This window comes from Eucyclogobius newberryi, unplaced genomic scaffold (assembly GCF_026437365.1).
Source record: "Eucyclogobius newberryi isolate DKJ021-1_F unplaced genomic scaffold, fEucNew1.0.hap1 SCAF_7, whole genome shotgun sequence".
Lineage (NCBI taxonomy): Eukaryota > Metazoa > Chordata > Actinopteri > Gobiiformes > Gobiidae > Eucyclogobius > Eucyclogobius newberryi.
Window position 1 is genome coordinate 35,537,449 of NW_027316389.1, and position 14,123 is coordinate 35,551,571.

Sequence of the window (14,123 nt, forward strand, 5' to 3'; positions counted from 1 at the left end):
ACATGCATTAAACGCACTGCACATTCAGAATAAAAGCTCTGTCCTGTTTTAGGCTGTAGCTATGCTGGGAAGGAGTACAGTAATGGCCAGGAGTTTCCTCACCCAACAGACAAGTGTCGCACTTGTCTCTGCACTGTGAGCGTTGGCGGAAGAAATCATATTCAATCATTCTACATATTTGTAGAATAAACAGTTTTGTTGACCCTTTTATTTTGTTGTAACAGAATGGAAATGTGCAGTGTCTGAAGAAGCGATGTCCTCCACTCCACTGCTCCAACCCTGGTCTTCAACCTGGAGAGTGCTGCCCAGTGTGTCCAGGTAAGAGAAACTTTTGTGAGTTACGATTTGTCAATTTTAGGCGTGGAAAAGAAACATATAGTCAGTCTACAGTGGGAGTGTCAAAACTGTGACCAAGCTTTGTTGCAAAGTGGTTCAAATGATCAAGTAAGGCGAAAAGAAAAAAATGATCTAGGCTTAAAGATGCAGAAGAGCAGCGGGAGGGGCCACTCTAAAACGCAACTTTGTCAAAGTCATGTGATATTTATTTTAACTTTCCAATTGCAGAACACAGCCCTAGTATAAAAGAGCATATTTCTCCAAAAGATAAGGTTTCACAAACCCTTTGTTCTATTTACATTTAAGGCACACATTAAATCGGGGCTTTTTGATGAGTTAAATCACCAGTGTGTTCGTACCTGTGGACAAGTGAAGCCTGTGCTCCTGTAGATGCTGAGCATGCGTCACTTCGTTTATACTTTAGATGTCTAATACACCAACATATGAGACTCTTAACTTTTGTTATGCAGGTGAGCCCATAGGTCCGTGGGTGTAACAGGAACACGACGTGGCTGCTCCATGTCATGGTCTGCTCCTGGAGCACGTGAGAGCAGTTGTGATAAAACGCAGACATCAGAGAGCGCTTAAACCAGGAGGATTTCATAAGGAACTTAAACAACACTGCTGTTTGTACTTGCGCAGTAATCTACATAAACAAGTAAATATTAGGGCCTCGGTGCAAAGGGTGATCAGTACGTTGGATCAGACCATTTAGCAGATCATGATTGGCCGATTGATCAGAGCACCTCTAATCAACTATATTTTATAATTATGCAATGCCATGTGAATATAAATATTGGTGTAATATTTATGAAGGACTTTGTTTATCCAGCTCCTCCTTCTCACTGCACATATGAAGATCGCCCATACCGACACTCTGAGCGCTTCTACCACCCAACGGACAGTTGTCAATCATGTCTCTGCACCAACGGAACCATCCAGTGTCAGCGCAGACCCTGCCCCTTTGCTTCCTGCTCTCATCCAATCACACAAGACTGCTGCCGAAGCTGTGACGGTACATTCACTGCGCCAACTTTTTGAAAACCTGTCCACTCTAAACTAGAAAATAATATATCTCTTTAGGTTGTTGGTTTAATGCAGCAGAGCGAGCTAATGGTGAGACGTGGGATGACACGTCAGATCCCTGTGCCGAGTGCACGTGTCGTCACGGCTCTGTGCTCTGTGAGAAGAAGCGCTGTCCCCCATCCAACTGTAAACAGCCCGTGCAGAGAGGCTGCTGCATGTCCTGTGATGGTGATTATTGACACAGGCTTTCAGATACATATCTAATTCTGTGACTAAGAAATTATTACTGTGCAGTTTAACTGAATTATCTTGGTAAGTAAATATATTATAAGTCCTGCCACCACATCATCTGAACCTTAAACTTCGTACTTCTATTATTTGTTATTTGGTCATAAATTATGGACCTAATTGGTCCTGTTTTTGTCCTGTTTAGTCCTGACACCTGATCTAGTTCAGGTTTAGTACAATTTTCATCAGATGGATAGATTTAATAAATGGATTAAGCCAGAACTAAACCTGAGCTGTGGCAAGGTTTCATCACCAAATGAAGTGCAAGTAAGTATTAAAGGGCCTGTGCCTGACTAATACTACTTATATTTTCTGGTTAAAGAAAATGCCTATTACATTATAAAGGGTGTTGAAGAGGCAGATATTTGTAAAAGAAAATTAGACTGAACAATATAGGGCCATATTTATTTTGTAAAAACCCTAATGGAAGCAAAGATCAAGATCAGCCAATCAAGTTAGTTGTTGGATGAGAAATATTTGGAAACACGGCCTGTGGCTATTCTGACAGTTGTTTTCCTGTCATGTGGTTCAAACGGACTCACTCATGGTTCAAATCTGGTACAGGGCGTTGAAGTTTGTTAGTTAGTCAAACTAGAAATAATTCTTTCAATTAATCGATTCGTTGTTTACAAAACGAAATGTACATACATATCGTATTTTTACTAAATTTGACCCTGATGAAGTACATTACAGGAGTACATTAACAGAAAATGTTTTTTTTTTTAAACAAAAATACTCAATGTACATGTTCCTTTGTCATTTTGATGTAATTCTTGCTTTGTCCAAGTCATAAACCCTCTTTTATCAGCACATGGCAGGGAGCTTGTGAATAGTCCAGAAAGCAAATATTTGATTACTACATTCAGTTTACATACGGTTTCACAATTCGGGAAAAATATTGAATATAAAAATTGCGATTAGATTTGCATTACATGTTTTAGTTGTAGAATGTTTTGTTTAAAAACTATTTAAACAAATCCAGGAGAATTGACAAGAAAACTAAAACATGAACTGACACACTGTATTTCCAACCTTGTACTGTTCTAAACTACAAGTTCTACAGGATTCTTAGTGGTGGATTTTATGATACTCAAAATTGCAGCCTTTTTGGCTAATTGCATCCATTGAAATTTTGATTCAATTGCAATTAATCTTGCAGCTCATATCTCAATAATAAATTAGTTTCCATTAATCGATAAACATGTTCCAGCTTTTTTTATTTGGCTGTTGCAAGTAGTTTCATCTCTCAAATGCATTCAAAGCTGAATTAAAGATGAAAAAAGATTGAATCAAGTAGGAAAGAGACTTTTTTTTCTCTTCTAGGATGCCTGTACAAAGGAAGAGAATACCCCGACAGCTTTGAACTTGTTGATGACCATGACCCCTGCAGTGTGTGTCACTGCTATAGAGGCGAGGTCGCCTGCACCAGAATTCCTTGTTATGAAGAATGCAGCCACCCGTACAAAGACCCAGGACAGTGTTGTGCAGCATGTGATCGTAAGCACAAACTAAAGCATCTTTCATTATCTCTATTAATTAACATAATACCGTTTACAATGAATGGAATTGACACTTCTTAGGTTGCTCCTACAATGGTGCAGTGCTGAGCAACCGCCAGACTGTTCCAGATCGAGAGAACCCCTGCTCCCAGTGCACCTGCCAGGTAAAGACTTTTACTTTTGTTCTATATTTGAAGAAAAGAGGGTCTAATTAAGAATCTGTATCATGCTTCTTACAGAGTGGGTCAATGCGATGTGAACGGAAAACCTGTCCTCCTGCGTACTGTCCTCATCCTGCTCCTGACCTATGTAGATGCCCTGTGTGCGATGGTAAAAGGCAACAAATTATGAACTCACATATTATGCAGAATTTTTTTTTAGCTTTCAACCATGTTGTAACATTTCTCCCCAATCAAAAACATACCTGGAGCTGTATTATCATGCTTATTTGATTAATCCTCCCCCCTCTAACCACAAAGAACCCTGGAGACACAATTTTAAGTCTTGAGTCATTCTATCATCAAATAACATTCATTACAACTGTGTGTGTACATAAACATGTCTAGGGCAAGCTTAGTTTGTTTATGCCCCTAATGTACTTCCCTCTGCAGCCAGTAGATGGCGCTCTGACTCAATTCTTGATGTGGGAAATGTCTGAAATAATGTGTGCTTTTTGAAGATCAATTATTTGAAGTTCGAATCTAAAACATGAGAGGGCAAATTCAAACTACGTTTTAAGAGCATGTTTAAAGGCCATTAACAATACAGATATTGTCTATAATGTGTCCTTTAACTTTTCTGATATTGAAGGTCCATCACTTGCTTGTCTTCATGGCGATGTTATGTTTTATCAGGAATTTTCTTCATTATGGCATATTAACTTATTGCTTGCATGTTTTTTTAATTGTGAAAAAAACCTTATCTTAAAACATGCATTCTTACAGTTTCACAGATCTAACCTGCAACGAGATGTTTAATATCTTACTGTGGAACATACCTGGTAAAACAATAACATGTCATGGAGATAAGCAGGTGGAAAACCCTCCACCTGAAAGGTTATGGCAACACTTTATTATAGGGTACACTTATTAATTCAGTTCACTTAAATGTATTTTTGTAATGTCCAAAATCACTACAGCTACAATCAAATTAGGTGCTAATTTGCACACATGTTGGTGGTATAGATTTATAGGTAATTCAGTTTTATTTAGTATTTATTGGGTATGGCTAAGGGCTAATAGCACAAGAAACTGATTTGACTGATTTATGCTTATTCATGTAATAATGTGCTGATATCATACTAATACAAGCAGTTATAAGGAGCTTTCTGATGTTTATTCAACCTGGACTGACAGATCCAGTGAATTATCCAAATAATTAATGATTCATTCATACAACTAGCACTTAGGCAGGCAAGAATAAATGAACATGCGGAAATTTGCGGACTAGTGAGCGCTCTGGAGAGGTGGTGATGGGGTGGAGTAGGGTTGCACAAGCTGAAAGCAAACTGGCGACTCAGAGCTGTCCTTTTAGATTTGGCGCCAGCTGCCCATAGGCTGGAGGAAGCAGGATGTGCTTGCTAAGAGATGATTAGCCAAGCTGAGCAGGGATGGCTGTGACAGATGAGTTGATGAATGAGATAATTTGACTGTGAATTTAATTAAATCTAGAGAAACTGACCCAAAATGGATCACCCACAAGTCTATTCTATTTCATGTCTACTGACTGCCAGAGGCGGTGCGTCAAGAACCACTTCTGGTGGGCAGTAGGAATGAAATGATGATTACAGTGATTAATACAAAGCTTAACATGCACCTTAGTGCTTAAAAATGAATAGCATCACATTTGCTTTTCCCTGGCATTGAATCATAATAAATGTGTAACTAAATAAATTATTTAATGTGTTCTGTTTCAAAGGATGCTTGTACCAAGGGTTGACCTATTTTGATGGCCAGACTGTGACAAGGGGAAATGAAGACTGCCAAGAGTGTACATGCAGGGTAAGGAGTGCACAAGCATGCTATTCTTATTCTTAGTTTCAGAAAGTTTCACACAGAGGAGAGGTGGTGTGTGCGACTTGATGGATGTAGTATTGTGTTTCACAGAAAGGAGAGGTAGAGTGTGCTGAGAGGAGGTGTCCGGCAGTGTCCTGCCCTCACCCTGCTTTGGACTCCTGTGGCTGTGGGGAATGTGAGGGCTGTAACTACTATGGACGCGACTGTTACAGTGGAGAGAGGTTTCCCCATCCTACTGACCGCTGCCAGCTTTGCTCTTGTCTGGTATCTCACTGCCTTATTTCGTTTTTCTACTAGTTCAAAGGGAGGACTTAGGAAGTTGACTTCATCAACCTGTAGTTAATTAAATTGAGTCTTGGCCAACTGTTGATTAACTTTTTTTTTTTTTTTTTTTTTTTTTTTACAAATATCTAAATGGTGCTGGACAGCACAATTAGCAGAATGTCTCACCCCACTCCTTACCTCATTTCACGCTCTCGAAAAATCAAAATGCTGATGTTTACTTCTGATCTGGAAAACATGTATAATCTGTTTAGGAAAGACCAAACGTTTGGCGATCATTCAGCCCTGCAGTAAAATTATTGCTCTCAAGAGAACCTATGAGAAAATGGGTGGAAAGCGTCAAAAATATCAAATATGATTTTAAGGATTTTCTGAGGTTTTTCTGTATTCAAAAGATACTTTAGATTTGAATTGAAACTCAGTGAAATATTAAACCTCTTGGGGACAGATAGTTTTGACAAGAGTAAGTCTTGTATGTCTGCCTGATCTTAGAACTTACTACTACTCATTAACATCACTAACATAAGCTTGTTTTCTTTCCAGAGTGGTGCAGTGGCCTGTGCCCATGTATCCTGTCCCACAGTGGCCTGCAAGCGTCCAGTGACCCCTCCCGGAGAATGCTGTCACCTCTGCTCAGGAGACTGTGTGCATGAGGGCAGAGAACACCTGCATGGATCCAGGTTCAGCTTGTCCTCTGACCCTTGCTCTACCTGCTCCTGTTTGGTCAGCACCACACCCATTATTGTGACTTTAAACATTGATGTCTTAGTTGGAAACACACCATTACATATGATTTTATTTTATTGTATCCACTCTTACTTGAGTATTTTAGAAAAGATTTCAAATGTTGTTAGGGATCATCTCAAAATGGGTTGAAGCTGAAAAGACGTAATATTTTTCGTCGGGGGGGGACCTCCATTTCTCCATTTCGTCTTTTTGTTGCTTTGAAGCTTCAATACATCGTTGTGGCAGTAACTGTTTTGAAATGCTAAAAAAACTCTATCAGCAACGAGCATTAGGCCAAGATTAGGGGGCGGGTGCGGGCGGAGCGTGGCGGGTGCGTACGGGGAGCACTGCGGGTGCGTACGGGAAGCACGGCAAGCCGTGGCCCGCGCGGGGGAGCGGGGCGGGTGTCGCCGTTGCCAACGCGGCTGGTGCAGAAAAGTTGGAAAAGCTTTTTTGTGGCAAGACGCAGCGCAGCAAATGATCAAGAGATTTTGCTCTAGTAACGTGCCTACGCACTGCCCGGAAGAAGGACCAACACAAACCGAGACGAAAGCACGTGAACTGCTTCTGTCATTCTGACAGCACGTCTAAGGTCTAAACTCAGGCAATTGACAATTACAGGTTTTGACAAGAAACATGAGTTTCTCACTCTCATCTTGAGACTATCTCAATGTGGTCATCTCACAATTTCGGTTGAATGGGATGGTCGTAGGGCCCGTGGACCATGTGGATTGAGTAAACAAACATAAGCGACAGGTGACATTATTTGGAGAGTTCATAACTTCTACTGATAAACATACCAAAGCATGTTCAGGGACTAGAGGTGAGCAGGGTCTATCTATCAAGCTACTATAGTTTTAGCAACGCGTAAAAAACGTTTCTCTCCAGAGAGAGACGGAAAAAAAATTGTCTTTTAAGCTTCAACCTATTTTGAGATGATCCCTTAGCTGGACACTGTTTTTGACATCAAGATGTTTCGACTGCCATTTGGAAGTAATTTTCAATCTGAAGGTACTGGTCTGAGAGGCAATAATTTATACTGCTCTGAAGTAGATTAAACTCTAGATTTTCAGGCAGTTATCTATCTAAAATTACTAAATGGAAATTGAAACATTGAAATATTTTCTGCCATGAACCATGGACCACTCCTGGACAAATGAAGGCTTACACCAACTCTTACTAAGTAATGATTGATTATAGACTTGTCTATTTTTTTCTAGAAAAAGCCAGTGCCTATCATTTGTATTATTTTTAAATGGTTTTATGTACAGGGATCTAATTACAGCATATATTTGGCATACCACTCCAAAGTGAGTTGTTGAGCAAAATATATGAATAGCCAGAATGAAAAATATACCAGCATGGTATATTATACATGTTTATACATGTTAAGCCTCATTACTTCATGACTTTCAGAATGAGGTGGTGAGCTGTGAGAAGAGGCCCTGTCCTGTTCAGTGCTCCCACCCAGTACCCTCAGACAGCTGCTGCCTTGTGTGTGATTCCTGTCTGTACAAGGGAGCGATCCATCCTCAGGGGGTCAGCTTCAACTCGTCTGAGCCCTGCCAGCGCTGCACCTGTGTCCGGGGTTCAGTCACCTGTTCACCCGTACTCTGCCCCAAACTGGCCTGCTCTAAATCAGTCTTCAAGCCTGGACAGTGCTGCCCAGAATGCCCAGGTAAATACATGTTCCTTTCCACGTATTTTATTTGTTTTGTGCAAATGTCTGAGAACAAATTCACATACATTTGTCTAATATTTTCCTTTTAGTTTGCATATCAGAGCAGCAGAAATACAGGGAAGGACAGACATGGACGCCCAGCTCAAACCCATGCTCCAGCTGCACCTGCACGGTCTGAATAATATGATGTATAGACCCAGTGCCTCCTTGTGGATCAGCCAAATGCTGTCTAGCCTGCCTTGAGATAATTAAATATATGCATAGAACAAAACAACACATATTTGAAAATATATAAACTTTCTTAAAGACTTAGACTTGACATGACATAACTAACGTTTAAGTACCCTGCAGTGACCACTATAAATACAAGGATTATAATCTATATAATCTATAGACCATGAGGACCTATTGTTCTGATTATTATTATTATCTTTTTAAATTATTATTAGCAGTAGTAGTAGTAGTAGTAGTAGTAGTAGTAGTAGTGGTAGTAGTAGTAGTAGAAGAAGAAGTAGTAGTAGTAGTAGTAGAAGAAGTAGTAGTAGTAGTAGTAGTAGTAATAGTAGTAGTAGAAGAAGTAGTAGTAGTAGTAGTAGTAGAAGAAGTAGTAGTAGTAGTAGTAGAAGAAGTAGTAGTAGTAGAAGAAGTAGTAGTAGTAGTAGTAGTAGTAGTAGTAGTAGTAGAAGAAGTAGTAGTAGTAGTAGTAGTGGTAGTAGTAGTAGTAGAAGAAGAAGTAGTAGTAGTAGTAGTAGAAGAAGTAGTAGTAGTAGTAGTAGTAGTAATAGTAGTAGTAGTAGTAGTAGTAATAGTAGTAGTAGTAGAAGAAGTAGTAGTAGTAGTAGTAGTAGTAGTAGTAGTAGTAGAAGAAGTAGTAGTAGTAGAAGAAGTAGTAGTAGTAGTAGTAGTAGTAGTAGTAGTAGTAGTAGTAGTAGTAGTAGTAGTAGTAGTAGTAATAGTAGTAGTAGTAGTAGTAGTAGTAGTAGTAGTAGTAGTAGTAGTAGTAGTAGTAGTAGTAGTAGTAGTAGTAGTAGTAGTAGTAGTAGTAGAAGAAGTAGTAGTAGTAATAGTAGTAGTAGTAGTAGTAGTAGTAGTAGTAGTAATAGTAGTAGTAGTAGTAGTAGTAGTAGTAATAGTAGTAGTAGTAGTAGTAGTAGTAGTAGTAGTAGTAGTAGTAGTAGTAGTAGAAGAAGAAGTAGTAGTAGTAGTAGTAGTAATAGTAGTAGTAGTAGTAGAAGAAGTAGTAGTAGTAGTATTAGTAATAGTAGTAGTAGTAGTAGTAGTAGTAGAAGTAGTAGTAGTAGTAGTAGAAGTAGTAGTAGTAGTAGTAGTAATAGTAGTAGTAGTAGTAGAAGAAGTAGTAGTAGTAGTAGTAGTAATAGTAGTAGTAGTAATAGTAGTAGTAGTAGTAGAAGAAGTAGTAGTAGTAGTAGTAGTAGTAGTAGTAGTAGTAGTAGTAGTAGTAGTAGTAGTAGTAGTAGAAGTAGTAGTAGTAGTAGTAGTAATAGTAGTAGTAGTAGTAGAAGAAGTAGTAGTAGTAGTAGTAGTAATAGTAGTAGTAGTAGTAGTAGTAGTAGTAGTAGTAGAAGAAGTAGTAGTAGTAGTAGTAGTAGTAGTAGTAGTAGTAGTAGAAGTAGTAGTAGTAGTAGTAGTAATAGTAGTAGTAGTAGTAGTAGAAGAAGTAGTAGTAGTAGTAGTAGTAGTAGTAGTAGTAGTAGTAGTAGTAGAAGAAGTAGTAGTAGTAGTAGTAGTAATAGTAGTAGTAGTAGTAGTAGTAGTAGTAGTAGTAGTAGTAATAGTAGTAGTAGTAGTAGTAGTAGTAGTAGAAGAAGTAGTAGTAGTAGTAGTAGTAATAGTAGTAGTAGTAGTAGTAGTAGTAGTAGTAGTAGTAGTAATAGTAGTAGTAGTGTATCTGGAGGGTTTTTGTTTGCCAAACCCACCTTTTTTGATATATATATTCTCTTATATATATTCTCTTATATATTCTGAGGTTAGTTCCAATTTCTCCTTTGGAAACACATTATGTTTCCTTTCACTTTTGCCTCCATTCCAGAATTTAGAATGATTTTGGTTACAAAAACGTACTTTTATAGGGTCTTTTTTTGCATTTTGTCCTTTCCCTAAATTTCTCATATATGTAGGCCGGTGAAATCAACTGCGTGTCTCTTGAGTGTCCCAAACTCCTCTGTCTGCATCAGCTGACTGACCCAGGATCCTGCTGCCCCCGCTGCAAAGGTGAGCTGTAAAACAATGGAATTATTCTGCTTAAATGTGATAGGATTGCAGTAAATTGTGTCCTGTGATGTCATAGCAAAATATTTGAGATTGAGAACAGATGTTACAATAATGCAGTTTCATCATAGTTTTTTCCTATCCACTCATTTGTACAAGTAGCGATACTGAAAGTAAGGACATAATAGTTGTAAGATCCTATGCACTATAATTAAATCAGCCCTGCACTGCCTTTGAGATTTTGGCAACTTTTTACTGACACAACATGTTTTAAGGACAGGTCAACCTCAAAACAGATCACATTTTGGAAAGCAGATTTTGCTAAAGTCTGCTGTTGGGGAGGTTGCACAATATATTGTGATCGGATCAAGATTTGAGTTAGTGCAGTTATCTAATTGCAGCATAGGCTACTACTATTTAAAAATAATCTTGCTGTTTCTACCACTACAAACATTGGTTCTTGGATTAGTTTATCAGTAAGGCTGCAATGATTGGTCGAATCAATCAACCAATAAAGTCATTATTGACTGTTTTAATCACTGTTATTCGTTATCTAGACTATATGGGCTCGAAACACTAAAACACATGCAAGAAGATGTTTCATTTTAAAGGAAGTGGAATTATTTAATCAGAATGTCTAAAAAGAATGTCTGAACATTTTCTTATGTTTTCATCAATTTAAAGGCACAATGGACGATTTTTCGGCGATTTGAGAACGCAGGCGGAAGTGCGCATGCGCACTCCCCCGTGCGGACTGATACCACACGTGTGTCGGTGTAATCCCTCATTCGTCCAGGCGTGTTCCATAGTAGAAAAAGCTTCAGTTGTAGTCATCTGGACTCAGTTTGAAAAAATAGACGTTTCGACTCTCATCCAAGAGTCATTGTCAATAAAAGAATTTAGATCGAGAACTCCGATATTAATGCTGTTCTGTGGTAAGACCCGCCCATTGGGAGGAGCCTTCCTGAAGTAGAAAGAGTTGTTTGTTTCAACAGAAACTCCCCCCTTGTATCTACCGAGCTAGCCTATTCAGAATCTTAATGGGCTATTAGAAACCTCTTTGTCTTTGTGAGACCCTGGCTCAACCACCCTGAGTACCTGATTAGCATCTAAATGTCCTGGTCCTCGTCCTCTACCTTTCCAGGGGTTCAGTATACCATTATAGATACCAGGAAGATTGAATCTGAGCCCTCCATTTCTGTTTAAAGAAGGTCTTTCTTTTTTAACAAAAATAGCTTCCTTGACTCCTCTTTCAAACCATCTTTTCTCCTGCTTAAAACCTTCACCTCACCGTCTTCAAACGAGTGATTAGAGGCTTCAAGATGGAGATGCACGGCGCTCTGAGGTCCTGAACTTGTATTTCTTCTGTGCTGATAGAGCCTCTTGTGTAGAGGCTGTTTTGTCTCAGCTATGTAACGTTCTTTACAGCTTTCTTCACTGCATTGGATCGAATAAACTACATTGCTCTGTTTTTGAGTCGGCAACTTGTCCTTAGGATGAACCAGTTTTTGTCTTAAAGTGTTTCCTGGTTTAAAATAAACAGGGACTTCGTGCTGTCTAAAAATTCTCTGCAGTTTTTCCGACAGGCCAGACACATAAGGGATAGAAACACCCTTCCTTCTCTGTTCAGTTTCCCTTTTGTCCTGCTTCTTGGTTCTCTTCACTCTGTTGAGAGCCCAAGCCGGGTAACCACAGGCTGAGAGGGCATTTCGGACATGTTTTTCCTCTTTCTTCTTGCCCTCTGAGCTGGTGGGCCTGTTTATTTTAAACCAGGAAACACTTTAAGACAAAAACTGGTTCACCCTAAGGACAAGTTGCCGACTCAAAAACAGAGCAATGTAGTTTATTCGATCCAATGCAGTGAAGAAAGCTGTAAAGAACGTTACATAGGTGAGACGAAACAGCCTCTACACAAGAGGCTCTATCAGCACAGAAGAAATACAAGTTCAGGACCTCAGAGTGCCGTGCATCTCCATCTTGAAGCCTCTAATCACTCGTTTCAAGACGGTGAGGTGAAGGTTTTAAGCAGGGAGAAAAGATGGTTTGAAAGAGGAGTCAAGGAAGCTATTTTTGTTAAAAAAGAAAGACCTTCTTTAAACAGAAATGGAGGGCTCAGATTCAATCTTCCTGGTATCTATAATGGAATACTGAACCCCTGGAAAGGTAGAGGACCAGGACAAGGACATTTAGATGCTAATCAGGTACTCAGGGTGGTTGAGCCAGGGTCTCACAAAGACAAAGAGGATTCTAATAGCCCATTAAGATTCTGAATAGGCTTGCTCGGTAGATACAAGGGGGGAGTTTCTGTTGAAACAAACAACTCTTTCTACTTCAGGAAGGCTCCGCCCAATGGGCTGGACTTACCACAGAAGAGTATAAATATCGGAGTTCTCGAGCTAAATTCTTTTATTGACAATGACTCTTGGATGAGAGTCGAAACGTCTATTTTTTCAAACTGAGTCCAGATGACTACAACTGAAGCTTTTTCTACTATAAAACACATACGTGCGTTTGTTTATTAGCGCAACGGAGCGCATCGCATCGCTCGTCTCCCGTAGATTTCTGTCCACTTCTGCGTCAGCTCGAACTGTCTTTCTCCGTCTTCATTTTTCCCCGTACACTGAGGGAACTATATTATGATAGATCCATGCGCTTAGGCACGCGGAAACGTGGGCACGAACCGCACGCGGCTGCAGGTGAGCGGTAGGTGCGTTTTATGATTGATACGTGGCAGGACAAATGATTTATCCACGCCACGAGGAAATATGATTTGCTGGAAAAAATCGTCCATACCACCTTTAACTCATAGTCTCTATAATTTGTAATATTTGTTTGAAATGCATTTTCACATAATTTACAATATAAATTGATGTGTCAGCTAAAATCATGTTAGTTGCAGCCGTATTTATGATTCCATATTTCAGTCTCTCATATAAGATAAGATATTCCTTTATTGTCCCACATGGGGAAATTGCATTGGTGCAACGCAGGTAGGTAGATACAGAAGAACAGATCACTTATAGGAAGTCAATGCTCCTGGAGTCATTTACAATGGGCATTGTGAACAGAATCCTACTTTAAACATCTAATCACAATCACAATACTTCCGATCCTGACTTAAATGACGTTGATAGGTTGTATGTATATGGGCTCGGAACACCCTGAAGGCAGCAGCTGGTTTGCAGACTCCACTCCCTGTGTGACCTGCATGTGTGTGGACGGGGTCACCACCTGCTCTGAGGTCCGCTGCCTCTCCCCCTGTAATAACTTCATCAGTGTGCCTGGGGAGTGCTGCCCTGTCTGCGCAGGTAACATCTCACTGACCTATATTTAAATCCTTAGGTATAGTTAATATTGCACTTTGCATCTGTATTGAATTCTCTTGTCCTTTGGCTTGATTTACAAGTTAAAATATATTAGAACTTATTCTTATAAGTCATATACTATGCAATGTGCTTTTGTACACCTGTTTAATGGTTTCTTGCTAAATAGTCATTAATATAGCTGAATTTTAGCTTTTAAGGATCAGCATATTCAGTCTACTATGAAGGTGATTTAGATGCTGATGAGTGAACCTAAAAACAGCACTTCTGGAGATGAAGGGTAGACCCTTGTGACAGCTGATATTGATGTGTGCTCTACTTAACATGCATAATTTTCTGTTTTCATTTTGTCTCTTCTTTGTTTAAATTAACACAATCGGATGGATTGGTGGAAAAGACAGCTTTTATCTCCTTGAAACATGCTCTCTTTGTTAATAAACTCCTATTGTTTTAACCAGATTGTATATTTGAGGGCAGAGTATATGGTCCTGGAGAGAGCTTCCATCCGGCAGATGACCCCTGTCAGATCTGCACTTGTGAGGTAGATATATTTACTGTAGAACAGGGGTCCCCAACCACCGGGCCGTGGGCCATCTGCTACTGTGGCACACAAATATTAAAATGTACTTTTTTTTGTTTTCTAGTCTATTGCTTTGTCCCAAAGGAATGTAAGACAATTACAAAATATTTAGATCAAGGGTTTGTACACATTTTACGC

At 39.4% G+C, this 14,123-nt stretch overlaps 1 protein-coding gene across 1 annotated transcript in view; it reads left to right on the plus strand.

Moving 5' to 3' along the window:
• Positions 1 to 14,123, plus strand: part of kcp (kielin cysteine rich BMP regulator) — a 51,003-nt gene that overhangs the window by 20,992 nt on the left and 15,888 nt on the right. Inside the window, exons 20-34 of the mRNA XM_072434633.1 lie at positions 53 to 135; positions 225 to 318; positions 1,169 to 1,351; positions 1,420 to 1,590; positions 2,974 to 3,147; positions 3,231 to 3,313; positions 3,389 to 3,479; positions 5,067 to 5,149; positions 5,255 to 5,428; positions 5,990 to 6,169; positions 7,589 to 7,850; positions 7,943 to 8,025; positions 9,992 to 10,085; positions 13,217 to 13,390; positions 13,864 to 13,946. Of these exons, the coding sequence (XP_072290734.1) occupies positions 53 to 135; positions 225 to 318; positions 1,169 to 1,351; positions 1,420 to 1,590; positions 2,974 to 3,147; positions 3,231 to 3,313; positions 3,389 to 3,479; positions 5,067 to 5,149; positions 5,255 to 5,428; positions 5,990 to 6,169; positions 7,589 to 7,850; positions 7,943 to 8,025; positions 9,992 to 10,085; positions 13,217 to 13,390; positions 13,864 to 13,946 (2,012 nt within the window). The remainder of the gene's footprint in view (positions 1 to 52; positions 136 to 224; positions 319 to 1,168; positions 1,352 to 1,419; positions 1,591 to 2,973; positions 3,148 to 3,230; positions 3,314 to 3,388; positions 3,480 to 5,066; positions 5,150 to 5,254; positions 5,429 to 5,989; positions 6,170 to 7,588; positions 7,851 to 7,942; positions 8,026 to 9,991; positions 10,086 to 13,216; positions 13,391 to 13,863; positions 13,947 to 14,123) is intronic.